Source organism: Idiotropiscis lumnitzeri, chromosome 10, assembly GCF_059441095.1.
Source record: "Idiotropiscis lumnitzeri isolate Australia: NSW breed Sydney's pygmy pipehorse chromosome 10, RoL_Ilum_1.0, whole genome shotgun sequence".
Lineage (NCBI taxonomy): Eukaryota > Metazoa > Chordata > Actinopteri > Syngnathiformes > Syngnathidae > Idiotropiscis > Idiotropiscis lumnitzeri.
Window position 1 is genome coordinate 9,070,526 of NC_142400.1, and position 24,491 is coordinate 9,095,016.

General features: G+C 42.8%; 1 protein-coding gene across 2 annotated transcripts; it reads right to left on the minus strand.

Moving 5' to 3' along the window:
- nr4a3 (nuclear receptor subfamily 4, group A, member 3) lies at nucleotides 1–24,176 on the minus strand. 2 transcript variants are annotated; one of them, XM_088307613.1, is made up of 8 exons: nucleotides 24,007–24,176; nucleotides 22,157–22,327; nucleotides 17,084–17,925; nucleotides 12,072–12,201; nucleotides 11,185–11,348; nucleotides 10,893–11,092; nucleotides 6,643–6,821; nucleotides 1–1,610 (listed from the first exon to the last, which is right to left on the minus strand). In XM_088307613.1, exons 3-8 carry the CDS (start codon nucleotides 17,921–17,923, stop codon nucleotides 1,348–1,350), a joined length of 1,776 nt encoding a protein of 591 aa, XP_088163739.1. In that variant the 5' UTR covers nucleotides 17,924–17,925; nucleotides 22,157–22,327; nucleotides 24,007–24,176; the 3' UTR covers nucleotides 1–1,347. The 2 variants fall into 2 exon arrangements, with proteins under 2 accessions (XP_088163739.1, XP_088163738.1); XM_088307612.1 differs by lacking the exon at nucleotides 24,007–24,176 and adding an exon at nucleotides 21,626–21,707 and having other exon boundaries at nucleotides 22,157–22,294.
- Between the last annotated feature and the right edge of the window lie 315 nt (nucleotides 24,177–24,491).

The window sequence follows — 24,491 nt, forward strand, 5'->3', positions numbered from 1 at the left end:
TAATCAGAACTAGTTTATGATTTCAAAGTGCTGAACAGAAAATCCAGTGAACCAAAGAGGAAAAAAAAAATCAAACAAGAAACTCAAATCAAAGGACAATGAAAAAAAAAAAGAACAGGAACTTTTTCTTTAGTTTTTTTTTCTCTTCTTTGAAAACAATGCACATGTCGTACCACAATATTTGAAAAAAGCTAAAAACACTTCAAAATATTAGTTTTTGTATATTTATATATTTATATATCTATAGAATTTGCTTCTTTTTGTTTTTTTCTCATAAGATCACTGCTGCCGTGAGTGGGGGGGGGGGCAGTGGGGTGAGACACACAAACACACGAGGCAAGCTGGTTTTTGACAGCTTAAAAACACACCATGCTGAAGATGCTGGCTTCTCTGACACGCACGCACGCGCACGCACACACACACACACACATTAAGATGCACACACTCACACCGCCACATGAGAAATATAAAAAGACAGCGGAATGTTTCTTCCGTGGATCTATCTGTCGAGCACCCTCCTTTCCTCCGCTCTCTGAGTGGGGGGAGCAGGCCGGGTGTGTGTCGGTGCTTCTTGCCCTTTGCAGGCCGTAAGTGCTTCAGAAGCCCATTTCTGTCTCCTATCAGTTCCGTATGAGTAAAATAAGCACGCAAAAATGAGCATTTCAAGTCTCAGTGAGCAGTCATCAATCATTAGTGCACAGTTTCTCCTCTAAAGCCAGATTTCTCTCTCGTGCTTTCTGAACTCTATTGACAATATAGGACAGGTCTTTGCGTTCAAATAATTTAGAGTTTGAAATTAAACCGTTCCTTACGCGTCACTTCCATATGTGATGAGAAAGCAGTCAGAAATTGCTCTTGGAATCAATCAAGAAGTCATTTACCGTGTTATTGGAATATTGTGTCAGATGTATTTGCACGTCCAAACTGTCACTGAGCTCTGTTTTTCTCTTTTTGAGACAGAGTGCATCACCTGCGCTGGTGTTGTCAATTATGGTACCTTTCCCGACCAGTGAATTCAACACACTGGATAAACAGGCCAGTTTACATAGAAACAGGACTAACTTTCTTTCTTTTTGTTTTTCCCATCCAGAGTGCAAGTCTTTCATCCTCCATCATCCATCTCAGCTTCCAAGTGAAAATCAGAAGTGGCGAAGCATTTTTTTTTCTTTTTCTTTTTTTTTAACACTAGTAAAAAGTGTCGATTTAACTGATGGTCCATTGGAGGGAGTTTGCTTGTGGTTATCCTGTTGGCATCACAGCAAAGTGACTCTGTTATTGTCCTCATACTGGACATGATCTTTTTTTTAATTTATTTTATTTTTTGCCCCTCATCTCCATCCTTCGCCATTAGTAAGGCAAAGTGTCCAAGAACCTGTCAATTAAAGGCGGCGGTGGCACCAGGTCCTCCAGCTTCAGGTAGAAGATCCGCTGAAGGCCCTGAGTCCTCTGGGAGCGCAGCTCTGCCCTTAATCCCAGAATACGACTCAGGGCGGGCGCCGCCTTGGATGACAATGAAGAGGGGCCGCAGCCCAGGTGGTCTCTGAGACAACAAATCACTTTGTTCTGCAGCTCCTCCACTCGCTTGGAGTCCTTCAGGCCCGGAACTTGCTCTGGGAACGACACGTTAGGAGAAGAATGTATTAAACAGCACAAGATGTTCCCATCGTGCACGCTATGCCATGGAGTATGGAACATAAAGAGAAACATGCCTCTAATAACATTCAACTCAAGGGTAATGGTGAGTTGTATTTTTAATCCCTCCTGAAAAAAAATCAATGACATCATCGATATCGACTTGACTTTTATCGTTTTTTTCAGTTTGTTTCATTTATGTTTTGTGCAAGCGCTGTTATCGTTAACTGTATACTTTAGCTGTATTGAATGTATGTACAGCAGATATTGCAAAATCCCACTTAGAATACATGAAAAATCTTTACAATAATATGATCCACGTGTTCCCACTAGTCCTGCTAAGGAGGCGGCCATTTTGCCTCGTACTGCCACTTGCTGTCGATTGAAAATGACATCACAGTGCCTCAAGGCTAATCTTTCGAATGTCACACGACCAAAGCCAAACGAGTGAGTCGTGATTGATTGTTACCTGAGCCCTTAGGCACTGAGAAGCCATTTTCAGTCGATGGCAAAATAGCCACCCACTGAGATGGATAAAAACTGGTGGATATTGCTAGTTAATTCATATTCCACAAACACGATATGCTGAGTTTAGAAGAGAGGGTGCATAGAACATATTATTGTGAAGAACATATCTGACTTGACTTCCCCTTTAATAGGAATTAACTTGAATGAAACGAGAAAATTTGAAATAGCAGTTTCGTCGATATCTTAGTCTTTCCGACATGCAAAATTCCTCATTTAAACTTATCAAACAAACATTCCGGAAATGTTTATGTATGTGTTTGACTTTGCTTGCATTAAAATGTTCACGATTATCTTGATGTCATTTGTAAAGATTATCCCAAAGTTGCTCTTTGGAATATTTTCATTGCCTCAGGTGATTTTACCTTGGAAGGATTTTAGCAACTTTACCCGCCTTTAAAATATGTTCTTTATTAAGTTTGGATATGCTGAATCGCACTATATTCCCTGTCAATTGTTTTTTTAAAGAACATCTTGGACGATCAAGTTTGGATAAGTTAGCTCACTTTTCAAGTCAGTTCTATTTAATTCAAAACCCATTTTTGCATGACTCAGTATGACCTTTTTGTTTTTCAAATACAATCCCTGATATAGTAATATATTCTATAGTCAGTAACTACCCAGTTAATTGTGTTTAAGTCTCAAGGAAACTGTTGAACTTTCTGAAATTGCTGAGACAAACCTCTCATGAAAGGTTTTTGGAAATTAATTCCGTGCCTGCATTCCGTCTTGTGGAAAAACAAAAATGTTCATTATTCTGTTTGCTTGATGTTAATTCCCATAAAAACTGGCCAACATCTCCAACTGAATACTTCCCAAATCTGTCCTAATGGAAAGTTTCTGTAAATGTGCTGGACATGTTCCACCCTTTGCAAGCCCAATCAGCTCATTCAGCTGAAAGAGCAATTGCTACATCTTCTTTTATATTGAATTGCACCTCATTAGCCTGTATGGCTCAAGTTCTTAACAGGCTTTAACCTGTCTCACTCACTACAGATCAATACAACGCCTAACCTAATAAGCTCCCCCCCCCCGCATGCTGTGTGCACACACACACACCAAAAGGACAGATATATATAAACACTTGCTGGCACACAAATGCTCCCTGCAATTCAAGACATTGACAAAGACAAAAGTGCTCAACAATTAGCTGATTATTCGGCCCTGTGAGCAGCCAAATTAGATTAGAAAACACACGCGCGCAAACGTACACACACACAGACACACGCACACACACAGACGAGTGCCCATAGCAACTCCAGTGGCACCCAAACCGAGTTTAATGTGACACTAACTCATTCTGCAGAGCACAGGGTGTCCACCGCCCCCAATGCACACACATACACACACACGGGCGCTGCAGGGAGGCCGTGGCTCAGACCACTTTGAGATATCCATTATGTGAAGCTTATTTATTGTTTGTTTATGTGGCTCTTTTGTTTGCCGAGTCACTCCAGCCCGCCTTTCAACGTGTCTTTCAGATCTACGCACTCACTCCCTTGTCCTGATGTGCTGCAGCTCCTGTGGTGGAGGTGTGTGTGCATGCGTGTGTGTGGCGGTGCGGTGGGGTGGGGGGTAATCGATGGCTGCCTTTCTACACAGGCCACTCTGAATTGGTCGATGGCCCGGTTGCTTTGGCAGTGTGCTTGCGTGCTTTGCCGGGGTGGCGCTGAGACGCCGACGCAGAGCGGCGCTCCGTGGTGGGCTGGTCGATGGGGCGCAGAGTTAAGTGCTCCCCCGGAGAGAGGAGCTTGTGTTGGGGGCTTTAGACAGAGGAAGTGAAGGTGGAGGCAAAGGGCCAGGGGGGGGCTGGAGGTAAATAAAGTCTGCATCGAGGGGAGGCTTTCACGTGTCACACATTTATTTAAAGAATTAGACATTCTTGTGATATTTGCATGGATACATCCTGATGAGATATCTTAGTTTTATCGTATTTGTTTTGGGGTTTGCACGCCCGCCTCACAGTTTTGATGTTCGGGTATGTATATTGGCTTGATCCTTCGTGTGCGGTGGATTGCTTCTGTCAAATGCAGTAAGTTACTGCGCAGTTCATATTCATCGTTGTGGGAGGCTAATATGGAAATAGATGAATTTAGCAAGTGCAATGTGATTTTGCAAACTTGAAGCAAATTGCGATATTTCATTTTGCCACTTTAAAGGGGAAGGCATGTCAAAAGTCCTACTAGTCTAAACACAAATTCTTGATTGATATTGCATTTGTGGAATATAAATTAAGCAACAAAATCCACACATTTTCTTCCTTAATGGCAGCCATTTTTACTTGTACTGCTACTTGCTATCAACTGAAACTGACATCACATTACTTAAGGGATCATCTTGCGAACGTCACATGACCAAACCCAGAAAACAGGTGCGTCGTGAGTGGCCATTACCTTTGTAGTATGAAAGGCAGGTGCAAACAAACACGTAAATCAGTGCCAGTGCAGCGCATGCAAAATGAGCATGAGAATGAGCATTTTTGAAATGCTGGAAACAAAATGTTCACAACATACAGACTTTTCATCAATGCATTGTTGTAGTTACTGAACGATCCAAAGGCTCACTTGGAGCCAGTCACAAGAAGGAGTCATGCCATGTTATGTATGACAAAACACCTTTCAACTCATTTCTGTCCATCTGGGTCGTTCTCAGTCAAACAAAGCATGGCTTTTATCCAGTTGTTTGTTTCACTCAAATGATCAGATCCTTCGGTTCATTTTTTCCAATTCCAATTTCATCATTCCAAACAAGCATTTGTAGTCTTCTTTCAAATTTCTCATGGTGAAAACCATCAGCAATACATAAAGCGTAAAACCCTCATTTAATATGGAAACCTCCACCACTTTTACACCTGCTGCAAACCAGTCGTTGATAAAAGCAGTGGCATGCAAAGTGTAGCGCCATCATGAAGGAGCGTCCTTCTGTGATTGATGTGTGATTATGTACTTAAAATTTCCATCATCATGACAACTCTTCCGTCAACAATTTTTTTTAGAGTGCATGAAAATCAGGTACTCGCCCAGGGCAACCACTTTGCTTTGCGTGCCCCTGGATTAAAGTAAGAACACACGCAATTTCGTACCCGCAGTTTGGGATCTTGGTTAAAGATCACAATCTTAGTAAATCACGTGTAACACGCCAACAAACAGTGTCCACAATCTGTTGGAGAGATAGGCCACCATTCGACTCTTTGTAATAGCAATGAATTACTAATAATATTCAAGTAGACCGTCAACTCAGTACAGTAGCATGCAAACCTCCACCAAAGCCGAATAACAAAAGTGATTTGTTAGTCCAAAGAACAGTTGAGTGTTAAATGCAGGATGATGGAGAAATGGGCAGTACAATTCGGATTCTGGGGGGGTGGATTGTTGACTTTTCAAACAGCTTTGTCCATTTCCTCAGCAAATGTGGTAGGGTCTTCCTAGGACCAACTTCAAAACGACGCCATCCTTATGAAGGGTTTTGGGTTGTGTGTCAAGAATTACCCACTCCGTACTATTATAAAATGATTTATAATTAAAAAGCACTGCACAATATATTTATTTGTATAAATTTGTCTCAGGAAATAGTTTGTTGTGTCTTTTGTAAATATTTTATCAATATTTTACAACAAACAGTTTCACATTTGTATTTCATTTTAATTCTAATTAATTCTAATTAAATTAATAGGAAAAAATAAAACATTAGAATGAATTACTATTTTTCTATTAGTATTTACTCTTTACTCAAATTTTTTAACTCAAATTTATCAAATATGGCCCTTGAGCACAAAAGTTTGGCGATAAAAAAAAAAAATAATTACAAATACATTGTTATCATTATGTGTGCTACTATTTTGTGTTGATCAAAATCTCTGATGTGAAAAGACACGGGTGCTTCAAACCATCAAAGTGTGCCCTAAGACTTTTTGCACAGTATCATTCAAGGTCAGGAGCGGCAATGTTAAACCACATTTATCCGTATTTAATCCAGATTTTAATTTAATGGAAAATCCCATTTCACATATTCCGATGCACTGCGAAACGGGAATATGATCAGGTTGTGATTTGTTTTGCACCTTCTGTTTCTGTTCCCTGAATTTACGTTTTTGGTAATTAAGACTGAAACATTGATTGTCGAAGGTGAAAAGTGCTTAAGCCCATTTACAACACACTTCCTGCTTCTCTTTCTTCCGTCCTTGCACGTGCTTTCGCTCTGCTGCATGTTTGACACATGCACATTGATTAGAGCGGCAGGTGTCAGGCAGGTGCAGCAGGTGCTTATGGGTATCAGGTTTATGTTAGTGTGAGAACGGGTGTGTGTGTGTCACCGAGGGGATTCGTCCACCTGATCGCTGTCACATTCAATCAGCCAAACATAAACAACAAACGGAAGTACGAGGCTAAAATAATGCCTTCCATAGTAAACATTGGTCTCATAAACTGGACGTGTATATCTCAAAACCCACGGCGTAATCATTTTACGCACTTTGTGTGTTTTTACCTGTGAGCAGCACGAGCGCGGCCAGGCAGGCGAAGGAGGTGGCGTCCAGGTTTAGGCTCCGGAGATGGGTGGAGAAGTCTCGGATGGAGTCCAGCCACTCTCCAAAACCACGAAGGCACTGGAACCTGTGCAGCACCAAACCGTTACAGAACACCAGTTTGTCGTCCGACAGCATCGACCTGGAAAAAAAGTAGGGAAAATACAAGTTGTTTAGCTCTAGGGCCTTTTTTCATTGAAAATCACACAGCACACATATATATAGTGTAAAAAAAAAACAAAAACACAACTTGTATTTTTTTTTTTGGTGCTAAAACAATAATTTAAGTTCGAGCAACTTTAAGATGTAAATTATTGTCATTTATGGCATCAATGTTAGTTAGCACTACTCAGCAAGTAAGTTATTTGCTCCTAAGTTGCTTGGTTGGTTTTACTTATATCTTTTAAGTAGGACAACGAAACAAGACAAGACATTTTTAAATTTAATATAGAATTTTGTATTTAATTTTAGATTAATCTTAACAACACCAATACTTAAAATATTTTGTTGTATTTAATTTTAGATAACTTTAACAACACCAAAACACAAAATATTTTGTTGAATTGTCCACATTTTGTTTTAATTTAATTTAATTTTTTGTTGCTTTGAATGTTTGAGCTAACTATTTATTTTTTTTTTTTTTTTTACAGTCAAGTCAAACGAACATTGACACTTACATTCAAACGGACAATCTAGAATCACCTTGTCATGTGATTACATATACGTCACAGCCACCTCATTTGCTTGTTATTGTATACATTTCTAACAATGCAATGAATTTGAAATCAGACATCAGAACTAGAACTGCTCGTAGAACCGGTCAAAGTAACGAAAATGTCAAATTTCTGTGCAGATTTTCTGGAAGACACAAATTTGTTAGCAATAAACAAACACCTTATTCACTTTAGTAGGCAACCTAAAATGATATTTTATCTGAGTGTTATCTTAGATTTGACACCAGGGATTAAATCTCCAATGAACCTCATATGCATGTTTTTGGAATGTTGGAAGAAGCCAGCGAAAACCAAGATTCAAACCAGGAATCCTAGTGTTCTGAGGCAGGCAAGCAAACTATTATTCCTCCAAACTGCCTTCTGTCCAAAATATTCTCGCCATTGAGACCCCTCTTGATGCCCCCCTTGAATGTAATACTTGGACTCAAGTAGCACAGAGCAATACAACAAAGTTGGCAGCATATGCATTCACACACAATTTGGACAAACATCAAACACCGCCATGCAGCCGATTGAGTTGCGCGTTCTCCAAATGATGGCGTTTTGAAACATTCCGCCATTTCTGGGGATGTGGGAATGAACGGCTGGGATAAGGAGCCCATACGGGTATGACTTGAAAGTGCTTTGACCGCTGCGTGCGATGGAAATATGCCTTAATGAGGAAATGAAAAGGCTTCCTACAGTTACTCATGACACAGAAACGAGAGGGAGCAGGAGAGTAAGCGAGGGCTATAAAGCGCTCTTTATGAGTGCCTGACTAAACAGCATGCTTCCTTCTTATTAGGAGCCTTCGTAAATAGACCCCCAAACAAAGGGAAGACGCAGGTAAAATGAGCTAAAATACAGTATGTGCTTGGGAAAACAAATTTAAACTCGAAATAACTAAGAAGGGTGAAATCTGGTACAATATTCCTCTTACTTCATGCTGTGCTACATTTCTGCATGTACTGTAAATTTAGTAGAAAGTGAATTTCCCATTTAAGGTCAATAATAATCTTCTCATTGTACCCTTTGGAAATAATGACGTCTCTCGACTTTGAACTGTTCTTGACGATAAAACTTGAATTATCCATTTGTTATACCCCTTTCTCGCCTCGACCGTGAGTGGTTTTCCCCACTTATGCCGTTTACCGCAGTCTATTTGCAAACAGGCACTTTTTTAGTCTTTGCTTTAGTTGTACCACTACTACAAGAATACTTTTATCATACTGTACATCGCTTGTATAAGGAACTATGTCTCTATTAACCGAGTAGGTTGAGGCACACTCGCATTGAAAAGCTGACATTTGCGAAATTAGGTGGGGCGGTGGGGGGGCAGTATTTATGAAAAATGCCTGCATTGATTTGGAAATCTTGTCATGTGGAATGAGCATTTTAATTTAATAATGATTTGAATTGGTGAATAAGTTGTCAGTTATTCCATCGATAAATTGAATAATCGGATAACATTTTCCTTTGCATTACAGTGTACTACACTTTTTGCATCTGTCTTGTTTTGGTTAAAGACAAAAGATAATCAGTCTTCTTTCATGAATGACTACCGAAAGTAATTACTGTAGAGAGGCCGACATCATGGGATGTGGACCATTCTAAGTGAACAATGTCTTTAAACAATTACTCGATTGTTAAATAGTCACTGAATCGATTAACACCTCGTGAGTGTTAAATCCAAAGTTTTCTTTTTTTATGCTCTTGTGGGCATTTGTCTGGTCTCAACGATGTATAAAGATCCTTTATACTCCACATGAAAAGTGCCTTGATTTAAATTGTCATAAAGTGAAGCATAACCTTTAGCTAACCATAGTTTAAATAAAATAAAATAGAGGTTTGTTGTAGAGTATATTTGACAATTCAACAATAATTGTATTTTTGTTAAAGATCTATATACGGTGGATTAATCATAACAGAGGTCAAAAATATACCTTACAGCATATTTTGAGAATGACCAAGTTTTTGTTAAAACCAATTTCAGCTTGCCTATAATCAGAATGATCAAATTACAGCCTGCAGTGACGTGGCGAAACCAAAACATTCCAAATAAGAATTCGGAATGTGTGACGTCAAAAAATGGGCAAAATCAGATGAAATGCATCGCTGCTGGAAAAATAACTGTGAAAATCCTCAATTTGTAGCATATTAAAGCCGATTTCAACCAACGCTCGCATGTGACGCATGTATCTAAGGACGCTCATGTGCCAGAGAACGGCGAGCCCACATCCACGTTATATACGGTTGGATTTCTGCCACACATTCCGCTCACCCCTGACGACCGTGTCGCCACGGCAACCCACCCATAACCACAGAAACTGTTTGGTGACGGGGGCGCTCGTACGGCGACGGAGGAGTAAATTTCCTCGCACGCATACACACTGACATGCACTCTGACGAACATGCAGACATACGCTCGCACCAGGGGGGCCTGACAGGCATCCGAGTTCAACGCAGGGTCAACGCAGCATCAACAGTTAATAGGGACGTACGGTGCCATGTGTGTTCCATTCTCCGAGCATGTGTACGTGTGTGCGTGTGAACGAGGTCTCCATGAGTCCTGTGTTTGGGGTGATTCACAGTCCCAGCCTGAGCCTTCCCCTCCTGCTGGGACTGTGATGCCACCACCCATCTTCTACCCACCCTGCACCTGGACCTCGCAGGGTGCAGGAGAACAAAGTTGTACATCATCAATGTGTGTGTGTGTGTTTGGGTGAGTAAGTGTGTCTGACTGTGTTGTTTTTTTGGGCCCTAGACGACAGTAGGGACAAAAGGATGAGCTTGTAGGCCGAGCCCCCTCCTCGCTATAAATTTAACCAGCCACATGCCTTGGCAGGGCAGAGCAGTAACCGTGGCAATGCTGCACCTCAAGATGGCCCCAGGGGGAGTCCTAATGGCACCAAGCAGCCGTATATGAAGTTAAGGCTTTTTTTTTTTTTTAATGCAAGTCAGCTGAATTGATCATGAATTTCCTACTGTAACTTGTCAGCTGACCTGCTTCTTAGAGGTTCTGATCCTGTCAATTCTAGAAACAACTCACACACACATGCACAGACGCACACAAAGCCTGCTTGTGCGTCACACATCGAACTAGCGGAACTCTGTGGGTGTAGCTGCTGTCATAGACACCGACTCCATTCATAATTTCCTTCATATGGCTGACCATTCAGCTCCAGATACAACAACGCAGCAGCACATGCTGTACTTTACTGGACGATAACACTGGCCACATTTTTTTTACTAAATGTTTTTAATCAGAGATGCAAATAAAGTTTTATTGGTGAATATTTTTGCAATTATTTTTCTGAAACATCTTAACTACAAATTGCGATGTATTGTAAAATCTGTATGGCTGAGTTTGGTCAAACTTAAAACAAAAAAAATAACTCAAAAACCTGATGTGCTAAAAAAAAGTAAAGGCTAGAAGTGAAAATCACAGACTTCAAGTTAAAGTTCTCATCATTTACATGCTGTTACTTTTTTTTCCTCACCTGTGAGCCAATCGCAAGACAAACAGTTCCAGGAAGGCAGAATCTATTAGCAAGTTCTGATCGTCCCGCTGGAGCTCAGAGAAGCCCGGCAGCCGGTCGGCCCAGCAACGTGTTGTCTCCATCGAAATGGTGAGGAGCCTGTAAAACAGGTGGATGTGTTCCGCGTCTGAGGAGGATGAGGGAGGGTCAGCAACGCTGAACTGCGTGAGAAACAGCACAGAAAAGGGGAAATGACGTTAATGCCTGTATGGAGCTTTTCACTTGCCACACATTTGCACCCCTGTAGTGTTACCTGGCTGTAGTCAAGGTCACGGGGTGTGCAGTGCGAATAAGCCCTGAGCAGAGCGGAGATCAGGCTGAGGGGTGGCGAGGGAGGGGCCACCTCTGTCTGCAGGGGGCTCTTTGGTTTGGAGGGCAAACGGCCACGACGCCCCTTCAAGCTATCAGTGCGCACCACTGTGGAGCAAATGGAGTCAACGTGAGCGTGGATAATGAAGCGCCTGTTTGGCGTAACGATCCGTGTTTACACAACATGCATAAAGAACGTCTGTCCTCAAGCTGATAATTCTGTTATCGGTATTTTTACAGGGGGTGCTAAAGAAAGTGGAAGGAAGTTATTTTGCCCAGGTGGCCTGCAGCATTCCCACATTGGAGGCTACCGGCCAGCAGGTGGCAGTGTGAGTTGCGGCTGCACACTTGTTGATGGGAGACACAGGTGCTTGTTTTTGCTGTGAGATCGAGAGGGGGACCAGTGTTGCCAACTAATTTCTGGGACTTGTTGCTAAAGGACGTTGCTGTTGCATGATGTCATAATTAGGATGCAGACTTACTTACAGACACACTTACTTTTGACCCTGATTTTAAAGGTGTCTTCACTTTTTTTCTTAACAATGAAATATACTTATTTTATACTCTTTGAAAGTGGCTTTTTACCTCTTGATGAGGCCAAACAATCATTTTAGAGTCCCAAAATTTGCATTTAATGGCCTTTTCACTGGTGTTTGATATAGGATATATTGGCTAAACACCTGTACAACCTTGGAAAAGTTACATTGGATCCAAGTCCGGTGGGATACAGAATAACACAACTACTATATCTCAGTTTTGGGTGCATCACTTGAGATCTGGATGACTGCTGATGCACCATCGTTATCACAAGTCTGTTAAAAGTCTTCCTACCTTCCTTGACCATGCCCACACTCAGACACTTCTGGAAGCGGCAGTACTGGCAGCGGTTACGTCTCCTCTTGTCCACAGGACAGTTCTTACTGGCCAGACACACATACTTGGCGTTCTTCTGCACAGTTCGCTACAGAAGAAAAAAAAAAAAGACCAAACGGACATTCCAACAATCAGCCTCCAAACACAATCAACCACCAAATATTTGATATGTTAAATTCAATTCAAGCTCTCCCCTCCTTTGCCGGCAAAGAATGAAAGCAGAAGCTCGCAGGTCAGTTTTTAATTACGCGCTGAAAGGCGACGCTGACATCAGTATAATTAGATAAAATTAATTTCCCAACAAGCATCGCCTGCAGGGGGGACAATTTTATTAGCGTGGGGCCTGACAATGGTGGCCGCGCGCGTGGCGTGCTGAGGAGGCTCCCGCAGGAAGGAAGGAGCTGCGTGATCAGATTGTTTGTGAAGCTCGCGGGTCAGCTCGTGGCACCTCGGGGGCCTCGCGGGGTCGCGCCTCTCTCAATGGGCCCCGAGGGAGCTGTTTTCTCCTCGGCTGGTTCGCGCGATTATTACTGACCTTATTAAAATGAAATCAGAAACGGGCCGCGTGGGGACCATGTGCGCTTCTCACATTGGACAACAATAACAAAAATGGTAGTGATGGTCTTTGCAGTCCCCGCGCATGAGGATATGGGCACGCAAAAATTATGCTTAAACAGCTCTATGTAAAGGACTTCGGCTACATATAAAAGTTGAGGTGGCACGTCATGCAAGATGTGCAATCGTGTATGTGGCCACCATCTAATTAAGTGTTTTTTTTCTTCAATGAGACAAATGTGGCGATGTATATTTTTCGTGTTTGGTCTACATAAATAAATATCCACGTCCATCTATTCTTCCATCGTAGGCAATTTTTGTGAAAAAAAGTTGCAAAGTCGTCGGACAGTGACAAAATTAACGATGAGAAACGTACAATCCAATTAGTCACTACATGGCAATGAAAAAAATATTTTTGCTTAAAACTAAAAAAAAAACAAACAAAAAAAAACATTTGGAGTGTTTTTCGGATCAAAAATCTGGACATGTTTTTCCATAGAAAGCAATTCAATTTAAAATGGACACATCACAGGTTCACTGTGGGAACAGTTTGAACTAAGCTTTGATGATATTTTTTTGTTTTATCTATGTACATACAGTATATTGAAATCTAATTTCCAGGAAAATTGTGCGCCGTTGACGCGTAATTATAGCCCTGCCTTTGAAATGTTTGCATGCAAGAACAATCTTGATGATTCCTACGATGTTCAATAAGCTAATACGACTGTAAAACAGACACACTGACACACATGGAAACTGTCCCTCTTCTTTAACAGAATAAAATAAATGCATCCAATTAAAAAAACCCTCGAGTCAACCATGTCCAACACCAATCATTCCGTATGCTGCGGCGCGATTGGCGGATTGACGCGTAATGGGGTGCTGATGCCATATGGGAGCCGTTTCCATGCTGTTCCATCATCACCATGTGAACGTCTCATTTAGTGGTCTGTTACGTTGGCATTTACCAACCATTTCTTTTTTTCTTGTACATTGCATCAGAATAAATATCTAAAGGTAAATAGGGGTGACTGTGGAAGTGGAGACATCAGAGCAGGGGTCTCCAACTCAGGTCCTCGAGGACCCCTATCATCCATTTTTAGTTGTTTTCCTTCTCCAACACCCCTGATTCAAACGATCAACTCATCAGCAAGCTTTGCACAAGACTGATAAAAATCCTGATCGTTTGAATCAGGTGGGTAGGAGGAGTGTGAGTGTTGCTTCTCATGTCTGTGTGTGTGCATATCTGTCTCTGTTTGTTGTGGTGACTTTGCCCGCTAAAGCGTGTGTATGACGTCTCAGCTGAGGTGTCCTCAGTGACCTCCATTAGACTATGTGCTGGTGAACACACAAACGATGAAATCACCTCAATTTATAATAATGCATTTTAAATAATAAAGACATTTTTTGTATGCTTACTGTAATTTGTTAGCCACGGATATTCATATGTCAAAAAATGGAGTTGTGTGTATGAGGACATTCCAGCAGTGTATACCAGCGGGCCTGCATGAGTGTATGCTGTCTCATTTTTGTGCTTGCACTCTAATGAAGTAGTCAACTGATTCCAAAAATGCAGCATAGGCCACCGAGAAGTTTTGTTTTTGAAGGAGCGATTAAATTGTTTAACTTGCAAAAGCGTCAGAAAGTGAAACAAGTGTGGCTCTTGTGTGGGAGAGACTTCCTTTAAGGAAAAAAAAAACAGCACGAAAACAGACAGTAAATGTTGATTTGGATTAGGTTTGAATGGACTATATTACCGAAAGAGGAGCATACTCATTGTGAGGGCTGTAGGAGCAGCACAGAGGCATGCTGAGGCAAATTCTTGACATGTAACATGTGCTAATAGCCGTGGTTTAAATTAAAAGCCTTCGGGGATTTTCCTCCCTCCCTGCCTCCCATCCTCTGCTTCTTAATCAGGGGCAATCAGAGCTCTGTGCTCTGTGTCCATCAAGTACGAGTTGATGCAGGGCAGATTTATGGCTCGCAGATTTATTGTGTATGCTTTTCTGAACTGATTCAATTGTTTCCAGTATGGAAAACACATCAGTAAAGGGAGATTTTCTTTTCCTTCCTCCCAGCAATGATGCATACACAATTTCAGTCAATAATAGGATGTGCGTGGAAAAACAGTGCCTTGACAAAATCAGCTTTATCTGAAAACCGATATCTGGATTGAACTCCAAAATTCAGAACAGGCCAAAGCAAAGCATTCCGCCTAAGTAATAAAAGAAGAAAGGCTAACTCATTTGAGAGCTTAAATTAATTCACTGTGAAAATGTGGTGCAAATTGTACTAACACCGCTCCTGCTATAATTGAATCGTAATGTATTTTTAAGGGGACAATAAAAACATGGTGATAATCGAGTGTGCCTGATGATATGGAAAAGAACATGTCCACCATGTGCACGTTTTAGCGGATATGATTCAGGGAGTAAATTAAGCGCATTCAAAATTGCTGTGTTTCGACAAGTGTAGTAGTGCACAAATGTGATGGGTGGCTTGAGCGCTAAGTGTGCATAAGAGCAAACAAGGCTTGATAGGCAGTACAGCAGCAGACAGACAGCCCCCCCCCCCCCGGCCACGCCGCAATCAGACACTGCTTTCATTAATTAGTAAATAAAAACAAATTGTGAAACTAATTGAAAAGAACGATAATCATTTACAACGACCAGAGGCATTATTCAATTAGATCTGCTTTCTTGCTTTGACTCTTAATTTTCCTCTCTTGCATCCAGCAACAATACCGGAAATTATAATTTATCTTACACGCATATATGTAATTATATACATTTTGAATAAATTGTAATTAATTTGTACATAGGTGACTTATAGCACACTTTTTTATCGCCACATTTAAAATCTAATAATTACAAAAGATGCATTCAAATTCAGAACTCTGCATGAAAGGGGTATTCATTTGACAATATGTTTATTATTGTGCACGTAGTTTAAAATGATGTTGCACTGCAATGCATCACATTCGGTGTACGGCGCTTTATAGAGATTACATTAAAAAGTAAAAGTAAGTCTGACAAACAACTCTCTTTTGGTGATGTATAACGATAGTACTGTGTGTGTAAGAATTTGCGCGTTTCGTGGTCACATGGTACGTGGGATATGTGTTATGCTCAATCTATAAAGTGACTCATATCATGAGCGCTGCATGTAATTTTGCGCTCGCTGATTCAAAACAAACTAAGATGGGAACACGATTGTATAAAGGAGAATGTCGTTCCTAGAATACGCTCACTGTATTTTATCTGGAGTGTCTGTGCATTGAGGCGGTGGAGGTGGGGGGGGGGATTTGTTTCTTGGTTGTCTTAGAGAGAGAGCGCGTGTTCTCACATAAATCTCACACACGCAAGCCATACACACACTTTGGCCACTTGGTTGCCGGGAGCGACGACCCCTGTGGGTGTTCTGTGCTTTCATAATGACTCTTCAGACAATTTAGAGTGGGGCTCAAGGTTGGGGCGACTGAAGAAAATTACTTTAAATGAACTACAAGTTATAGCTTGTTTGTCCAAATACTGTCATATTGGTGAATTGTACATCTACTTGCGTGACACATGATTTTTACTTTTCCGTAGCGATGGTAGGCCGTGATAAATTTACAATAATTGCGGCGGTGTGATAATGCTTTAAGCAATACCGGATATTTAAGCATCAACACATGCAGACGGACAATATGACAATATTCATAGCATATATTCTTTATCCTCTGCAAAAAAATGTCATCTATGCAGTAACTGTGGTTTGCAGAGTTGCAGGTGTTGCGAAAGTCTTATTTTCATACGACTGCATGACTTCATTATACTGCCCCTGAGAGGCCAAGTTCCACACCTCAGAAGGACCAACATCTAATTAATTATGCTGCACAAATGTTTTTATTATTTACATTCTATTTATGTTATTACTCCATGTTTTTGAAGTAAATATTATAGCGTGATATTCATTTTAACTAAAATGCACATTGGACTTGGACAGGCTGAAGATTTGAGGCTAGTACCTTGTTGGATCAAAATCTTGACCCAATGTGCTGGGTCAAATCCTCAACACAATGTCATGTCATGTCATTATCCACACCGCTTATCCTGTACAGGGTCGCGGGAGGGTGCTGGAGCCTATCCCAGCTGACTACGGGCGAAAGGCGCACGACACCCTGAACTAGTCGCCAGCCAGTCTCAGGGCAGACATAGACACCGTCACTGAGTGGGAACTGAACCCACGCTGCCCGCACAGCACACAACTCGGGCGAGTGTACCACTACACCATCAGTGACTCTCAACACAATGTGTTGAGTATAAATAACCCAACATTGATTAAGTCCCCAATGGACCCAGTGCTGGATTAGCTATCCCACACAATTTTGTTTAGTTATGATCCAGCAGTTCTATGAGTGTGCTTGCTTTTACCTTGAAGAAGCCTTTGCAGCCCTCACATGTGCGGACGCCGTAATGCTGGCAGGCCGCGTTGTCCCCACACACGGCGCAAGTGCCCTCTCCTTGGGGGCCACGAGGCGGGGGCGAGGGCAGGCTGTCCCCGAGTAAGGGGCCACAGGGACCAAGAGCCAGAGAGCGGAACGCGAGGCTGGTGCCCCCGGCCCCGCGGTGCAGCTGGTACATGGGCTGCTGCTCCAGGGGCGGGCCGTGAGCATGGGAGACCGAGGGAGACGAGGAGGAAGAGGAGGAGGAAGTGCGGACAAGGCCTCCTCCTAGACTGTCGTAGCCCCCTACACTGCCTCCGCTGTGGGGTGGCGAGTGCTGGTAGAAGTGCGGAAAGCGGGGCGACTTGAGGGAGCCCGCATCTAGGCTGGAGCCCATGGAATGGGGGTGCGAGGGAGGGACCAGGGTGTGTTCCTCCCACAGGAAAGAAGCGCCGGGCTGCTGAGCCATGGAAGGGGTGGTGGGGGTGGAGGGGGGAGACTGTTTAAAGTACATGGCGGAGGAGGACAGGGCCTCCAGTTGCGGCGCTGTTGGGTAGCTGTCCTCCTCCTTCTTGATGGTGGGCCTGTGCGGGGGCATCTGGTAGAGGCAGGACGACTTGGGCTCATAGCCGCCCTCCACGAAGACGTTGAAGCTGGGCAGGGAGGTGGTAGCGGCCGCTGCGGAGATCTCACCTCCGCCCAGGTCCAGCTTGGTGTAGTCAGAGGTCATGAGGTCAGAAGCGTAGCCGTCGCCCTGGTAGCCGAAGGACTGGCCGGAGTAGGCGGAGCCTGGGGGGGTGGGCCCGTACTGAGCCTGCACGCAGGGCATGTCTGTTGGGAAACCACAGCACACGGGGACAGTTAAGAGACATCCCGGCACGCCTAAACGAAAACATATCATTAACAAGCTGTGATACAATGTTAGGACTCGAGTGTCATTAGTTGGGGAGGAGAATGTGATGACACGCTAATTAATCACTTTTTTGAACAGAGGAGCATGACTTCAACAAGGATTGATGCAGCGCAGCAGAGTGTGAGGCCAAGAGCTGTGAAACAGACATGCACACATTGGGGATTAACAGTAAAAAAAAATGCACAGCTCAATTGGAACAGTTGTTGAAATTGTTGTATTCCCCCACTGGATCATCATTCGTTCCCTCCTATATTGCGGACTGCGAAGCGATTGTTTTAATAGACACTTGAATTAAGAGGTGTGCAACTTCACTATAGGATACAATTTGTAGCGCGACATGCTGGGCATTTTCTTGTTCAAATATAAAATAGTCAATTCTCTTTTGTTCAATGTATCAGTTCTACAGTCAACTTCAACTGACAAATGGATAGACTTGAAGCAAGCACACTTTCCCTCTTTTTGGGAGAAATGCACGAAAGCAAGAAAGTAAAAACGGGCACTAAGGCCCACCACACAATGTGCGACGTGGCCAAACGCAACTGAACGGGACAAAAAATGCACTCAGCGACTCATAGCGCACACCAGGCGATTTACCCTTGCACACATAACCAACCAGCTGCCACAGAAAACCGAAACTCCTGGTGTTCTTATCAGGTAACAATGTTTTAAGGTGCCACTTTACTACTACTCTACTTTTTTTTTATAGAATCAAGGACAATATGGTCAAATGTCAAGGAAGCTGCCCTTACCCCTGCAGCTACATATTATATATGATACTACAAGGAGGTGACTATTGTGGATATTTGACAAGTTTTTGGCAATGATTGCCACATTCATTAGCTGTGCTTGTGTATTTCGGGTACAGAGACTCCCCACGCGCCACTTTTTAGCCACTGAGCGGGGCAAGTTTATGACCTCTGCATGTGGGTTAGCTAGATTCTAAAACAGGTCAAGTTGAATAATAATGGCACGTCATAGTGGTGCTGCATGCTTGCACACACACACACACGCACGCACGCACAGCAGCAGACGCCAGTCCCTATGACTTCCTTCTGATTTGATCACCGCCACACTTAATTTGTGTGTTTAGTGTATATCCTTATCAGACCCCCTTTACGTCATGCGCCTGCACGTGTGTGTCTGTGTGTGTCTGTGGATGAGCGCGAACTGTCAACACAGCCACTCTACCATTGACACCCTCATGCGCACTATGTGCCGTAATAGCCCTCCTCATGTTTGTCCAGTCAAATACGGGACATATTAGCCCGGCTGTGGGTAAAGCACTTCTAGATACTTCCATCCACTTCCACATGTGCATATCGGGGGGGTTTTAAAGGCCGTTTAAAGGTCATAGGTCTATTAAAAGGTACAAAAAGCATTGAGTTCGAAGTTGAAAGGCGGTGACGCCCGATGACCAACAGTAGCGTTACTCATGGCGGAAATGGGCGGAGAAGCACATTAATTTGCGTCTTTATAAGACAATGACATTATTCCTGAAGGGCAACGTTCCTGTGGAGCCTTCAAAAGCTCAAGTATGACTCACACAATAACACGCACACACACATGTAAAAATTTGCATTTGTTAATTTGTCGAAATAGGGGGAATCCTTCTCGATAACTGCAGTAGTTTTATCTTTTTTTTTTCCAAGTTCCTTAAAATAACAGTTGATGACATTCAAGGATTTATCAAGAGAGGTGAAAAAAATACAATGGAACCTCTGAGGTCATAAAATACAGAATTCTGCAATCATTTTCAGGAAAAACCTGTCTTTAAAGTTGTGCAAAACCTCCGAGATCTAACGAGCTACATACAGTGTAAAAATCAGGTGAATGAGCACCTTAACCGTTTCGCTCTCACACATGCATTTTGCTATTGCTTTTATGGATATTTTTCCACCAACCCAAAACTGGTGAAGAGCAGAAATGTCATGATGATAACCACAATTCTGGAAAATAAAGACTAAATAAGAATGAAGTTTGCATTTATATTCCTGCTACTCAACAATATTGAATAAAGAAAACAACACAATCTTGCGCAATCTATTTCCTTGTCATTATGCTTAAGTGTAGGTGTGTCTTTAATTCTTTGGGCTCTCTTTTCATTTTCAATCCCGCGTGGCGCGTGGCACATCTGTATGCGGAAGCGGGTTCGACACAATTTTGATAATTGCGCAGATGAGCGCTGGCCGACAGATCTGCAAAAAGGAGGGCTGTGCCACGATGGGCGTGGCCGCAGCCAAATCCGATCTTGGCCAATCCAAGTGGCTCCTTTCATTCCCTTTAAATCCAGTGCGAATGTCGACATAGGGGAATCCCGCACCCCATTGATAGTTAATGCACCCCAGCAGTGCGGCCCTGTGGGATGATTTAAAAATTATTTATATACAGAGGATATAATGCCTATCGTTCACATATTTATGATTTTTTTTTTTTTTGCATTAGACCAGCTGTCAGCTCTACACTGGCCACGTAAACATTGTCTGAGTGGGTTTACGGTATAGAGCCACTTTCCGCCGCCAAATTGTCTCACTCAAAAATACTTGGGCCCCGTCTATCTTGGCGGAGACCGGTCTGCTAGATTGGAAAACACACGCAGCGAGCCTTATGCTGTACAGAAATCTGGATAATTGTGTTACAGCACATTTACGCTTTGAAAATAGAGCCATTCAAGTCAAGAAATTTGTTACTTAAAATATCACCTGTAAAGTTGATAGTGGGTGCATGATGGCAATGGATTTCTCCATTTGCATTATTTTTCTATGGAAGGAATTGTACTTAAATTGAAAGAAATGAGTGGTCAGCCTCCTGGGAAAGCCCGTCGCTCAAATTTAGTGGTTCTACTGTATTTTAAATATGTTTCGCTCAACGTTCGCAGAGATCCTGCACCACTCGTGCAGAAAATATATATGAGAGAAAATAGAAAGTGCGCAGTGGTGAGGAAGCTCGCACCACCAGTAGGTCGAGCCTCAGGTGGATTGTGTCGCACCTGTTGTGTCACATCGCTTTATGCACTCACGGCGAGATGAAGGAATTAAGGCGGCATCAAACAAAAACATATCGTCTAACTTTAAACTGCACCGACAGCCTCAGGTGAAGAAAGACACGTGTGACTTAAGTGTGTGTGCGTGTGACTTAAGTGTGTGTGTGTGTGTGTGTGTGTGTGGGTGTGGGCGTGAAAACAAATACACAAATTACATTCCTGTTGGCGTGTGTGGTGTTAGGGATGTAAACATAAACCCGTGTACGCTCATTCCTGCCAAAAACATACGCCAGCATCTCATGAGAGGAAAACCAGTAAAACCACCTCATTCTGGTTTGGCCTTCAATATGGAGTCCTCCCTTGGTAACACACACTCCCATGCACGCAATTGTGCAACACAACTGTAGAATGTTTTTTTATGTCACAAAAACGAGCAAAAAATAAATAAATTCTCTAACACCACTTTCACGTTGCTATTTTCTTTTTGCAATCACGCATGCGTGTGTTTGCATGAGTGTGTGTGCGTGTGTGTGTGTGTGTGTGCGCGCGTGCAAGCAAGAGGAAAGAGAACCCAAGCAGAGTCAGACACACAAGTTGTGCAGCAGTACACAGCGAAGTAAAGGGAGACAGTCTCTAACCTCGAGGTGCGCATTTCAACTGGACAAACTGCAGCTGTTCCAATAACTGAGTGCGCTTGTTCATTGTCAGAATGCCATAGATCTAACAAATAAAAACATGGAGGTTGCACACATCATTACAAAAAAAAAAAAAACTTTTTCTTTTTTTACGAGTGTTGTTTGCAGTTGAATTGCATTAAACACATACACAGAAAAGCAGAGACCCTGTCAGTGACAGTGTAACTGAGAGCTCATTTTATGACACGAGATGAATTTTAAAGCCGGGAGATTTATAGGCGAAGAAAAGATTCGGATTACTCTGTTTTACTGTAAATTATATATATATATATATATATATATATATATAGACACGTGTGTGAAATGAACAGTCGGCAATTGCCGCACGCACAGACACCGCTTGCGTTCATGCAAAAACAAAAAGACAACAAATTCAAAAATCTTTAAGTGGGACCCTTGCGCTATTTTTTTTTTACATGCGCATAGGTGAAAGAATGAAAGAAAGAAAGAAAGAAATGCAACGTTTGAGTGTACCTGGCGTGAGAGCTTCGCGCTGAATGGTGCTGGGTGTGCGGGCGTGTGGGGTGGCGTGGCTGCGGGCGGCTCGGTGCTCCTGAAGCGGGCAGGGCTCGTCGGGCTTCACGGCGGAAGGCTCCAATCGCCGGGACTGCGAGCTCGGCTGGGGGCACTTTTCCGAACCTGTGTCTAGAGCAGAGAGAGTGAAGATGACTTCGGGTCAGTACCTGTAAAGTAATTATCAGAATTAACCTTTAGGAACTGTATTTTTTTTTTACATTAGAATTAAAGATCCACAGTGACCCCTAAACATAACACCAAAATTATCAACAAACAGGATTTCAATTCAATTTCGCCCCGATATGAAACCATTTTTTAAAATCATGAATATCAGCACTTTGGCGTGCAAAAACTTTTACTCTGCATCCAAACGCCTTCTGACCTCAGAATCAGACACATACAAACCCAGACAAGTGAGCACGTTTATAAGCGCAACGGAGTGTGTGCAAGAAGCTGCTGGCGCTCGCTTCTGATCACCACCGTGTTGGTCTGCTGGGGGTTCATCCAGAAGGGGAGGCTGACGGCATGACCCAACGCAGCCACGCGCATGCATGCATGCATGAATGCAAAAGAAGAAAAGGAGGAAGAAGAAGGAACTCAGGTGCACCGTGCGCCTCCAGCTGCCTCGCCTCGCCGGACGCACGGCACACCGGGGATTTCAAGGTTTAGAGCGCCCCCTTTCCGTCACACCCGCCCTCTGGTCAAAACGGAGATTCTGCAAATCTGCGTCTTTATGCACTTATGACCTGTAACCTCCACACACTCGCAGTCCCAAGACACATTTACATGCCATAAATGGGACAGTGACAGTTCCAACACACTGGAAGCAATGTATTCATTGTGCAGTGGGGAACTCCAACCTTCACACAGCTGTAAGGATCATAAAAAATACTTACAGTATTCCATTATTAAGGCGGAACGAACTCAAGTGAAGCATAACAACTTGTGGCTTTTAGATAAGTATCACTCATGCCTTTTCGCCCAAGTCCAGAAAGTTGTCTTCACGCTGACAGTAGATATTAAAAAAACACTACTATGGTCGGTAATAACATCACGAAACACTGCAAGTTATCTTTAAAACGAGTAATGGTCATTTTTGAGACAACAACTATAAAAATATTTATTTATTTCCATTGAATGAGATAACAGGTTAGAACTCATTTGAGTTGGAAGCGCTATATGAGGAGCTTTTCTTTGGCTCAGCGCGCACCGGTAACCAAGAGAGCCGCACAGAAGCTGCAAAACACGCACCCGGAGCGCCGGTAAACCCCCGGTGCTGACTCGCCTCCCTCCCTTGCGCCAATAAAGCGGCGTGATTCCAACAAACAGACACGTTTAAAAAGGGGCGAGAAACTAACGTGTAAAAACAAACTGAAGTGGATTGCAGTCTAATTGAGACAAACAGTGGCACTTTGAGTCAACTTAGTAAGAATTCAGAAGGACACCGGAAGTGATGCTGTTAAAAAAGACGAATTTAGTTGACTTGTACGTTGTGATTGAACCTGACACTTCTGTAGATTGGCTGAAACGCTGATTTTGAACACAATTGGGAAAAAGATTGCAACAGCTTCTTTTTTTTTAAACCTTCCACAATGAGGCATCTCATCTCCATGACAACCGGAGACTATCTGCGCGTCAAAAAATTTAATAAATAAATTGAATGGAACTCGTTTCGGAGCCGAGTCTGACTGATCAACACGTTTGGATCACCGCTCGGTCGTACAAAGCGTATTAAGCTCATAATAATCGGACGTACTGTCATAGTTGGGCACGTGTGTGTCATTTTTGATCATCAACAAATTACTTACTGCTTTGCTGTGGAGGTTCCGTCTTTACGTGTGATGACAAGCTCGCATCAAGTATCCTTTTCCCATCCACAATAATCACCAAAAAGTCGAAAGTGTAAAAAAAAAAAAAGGAGAAAAAGCGAATAGTGGAAAAACACGGGAAAAGTTTCTTGTTTCCCTTCTTACTCTTTTGTCAAAAGTAGTTTAAGTGTTCATAAAAAATGAGAAATGGTAACACTTGGCTGCGAGAGCGAGTGTCTGTTTCCGTCCCTTTGTGAGCGCCACTTTGCAAAGTGTGCACTTTGTTTATGCGCGCCGTCTGAGGGAAGAAAGTCAAATAGTCCATTTATGTGGGCTCAGCCTCCAATAGAGCGCCTGGTATGCGCTACGTCAATGTGACGCCATGGGATAGGTGACGTCACTCCAACTAGAACGCTCCCCCCTCTCTCTCTCGCTCGCTCGCTCTCTCTGTTCGCGCTGGCACACACACAAACGGCAGCAACTGA

Bases quoted from the DNA above. Each gene is read 5' to 3' on its own strand.
- nr4a3 (XM_088307612.1), bottom strand. From the start codon at position 21,689: ATGAACAAGCGCACTCAGTTATTGGAACAGCTGCAGTTTGTCCAGTTG. The intron at 17,926-21,625 runs GTTAGAGACTGT...GTTTCCCAACAG, and splicing joins GTTGAAATGCGCACCTCGAG to ACATGCCCTGCGTGCAGGCT. The intron at 11,093-11,184 runs GTAACACTACAG...TTTCTCACGCAG, and splicing joins GTGACCTTGACTACAGCCAG to TTCAGCGTTGCTGACCCTCC.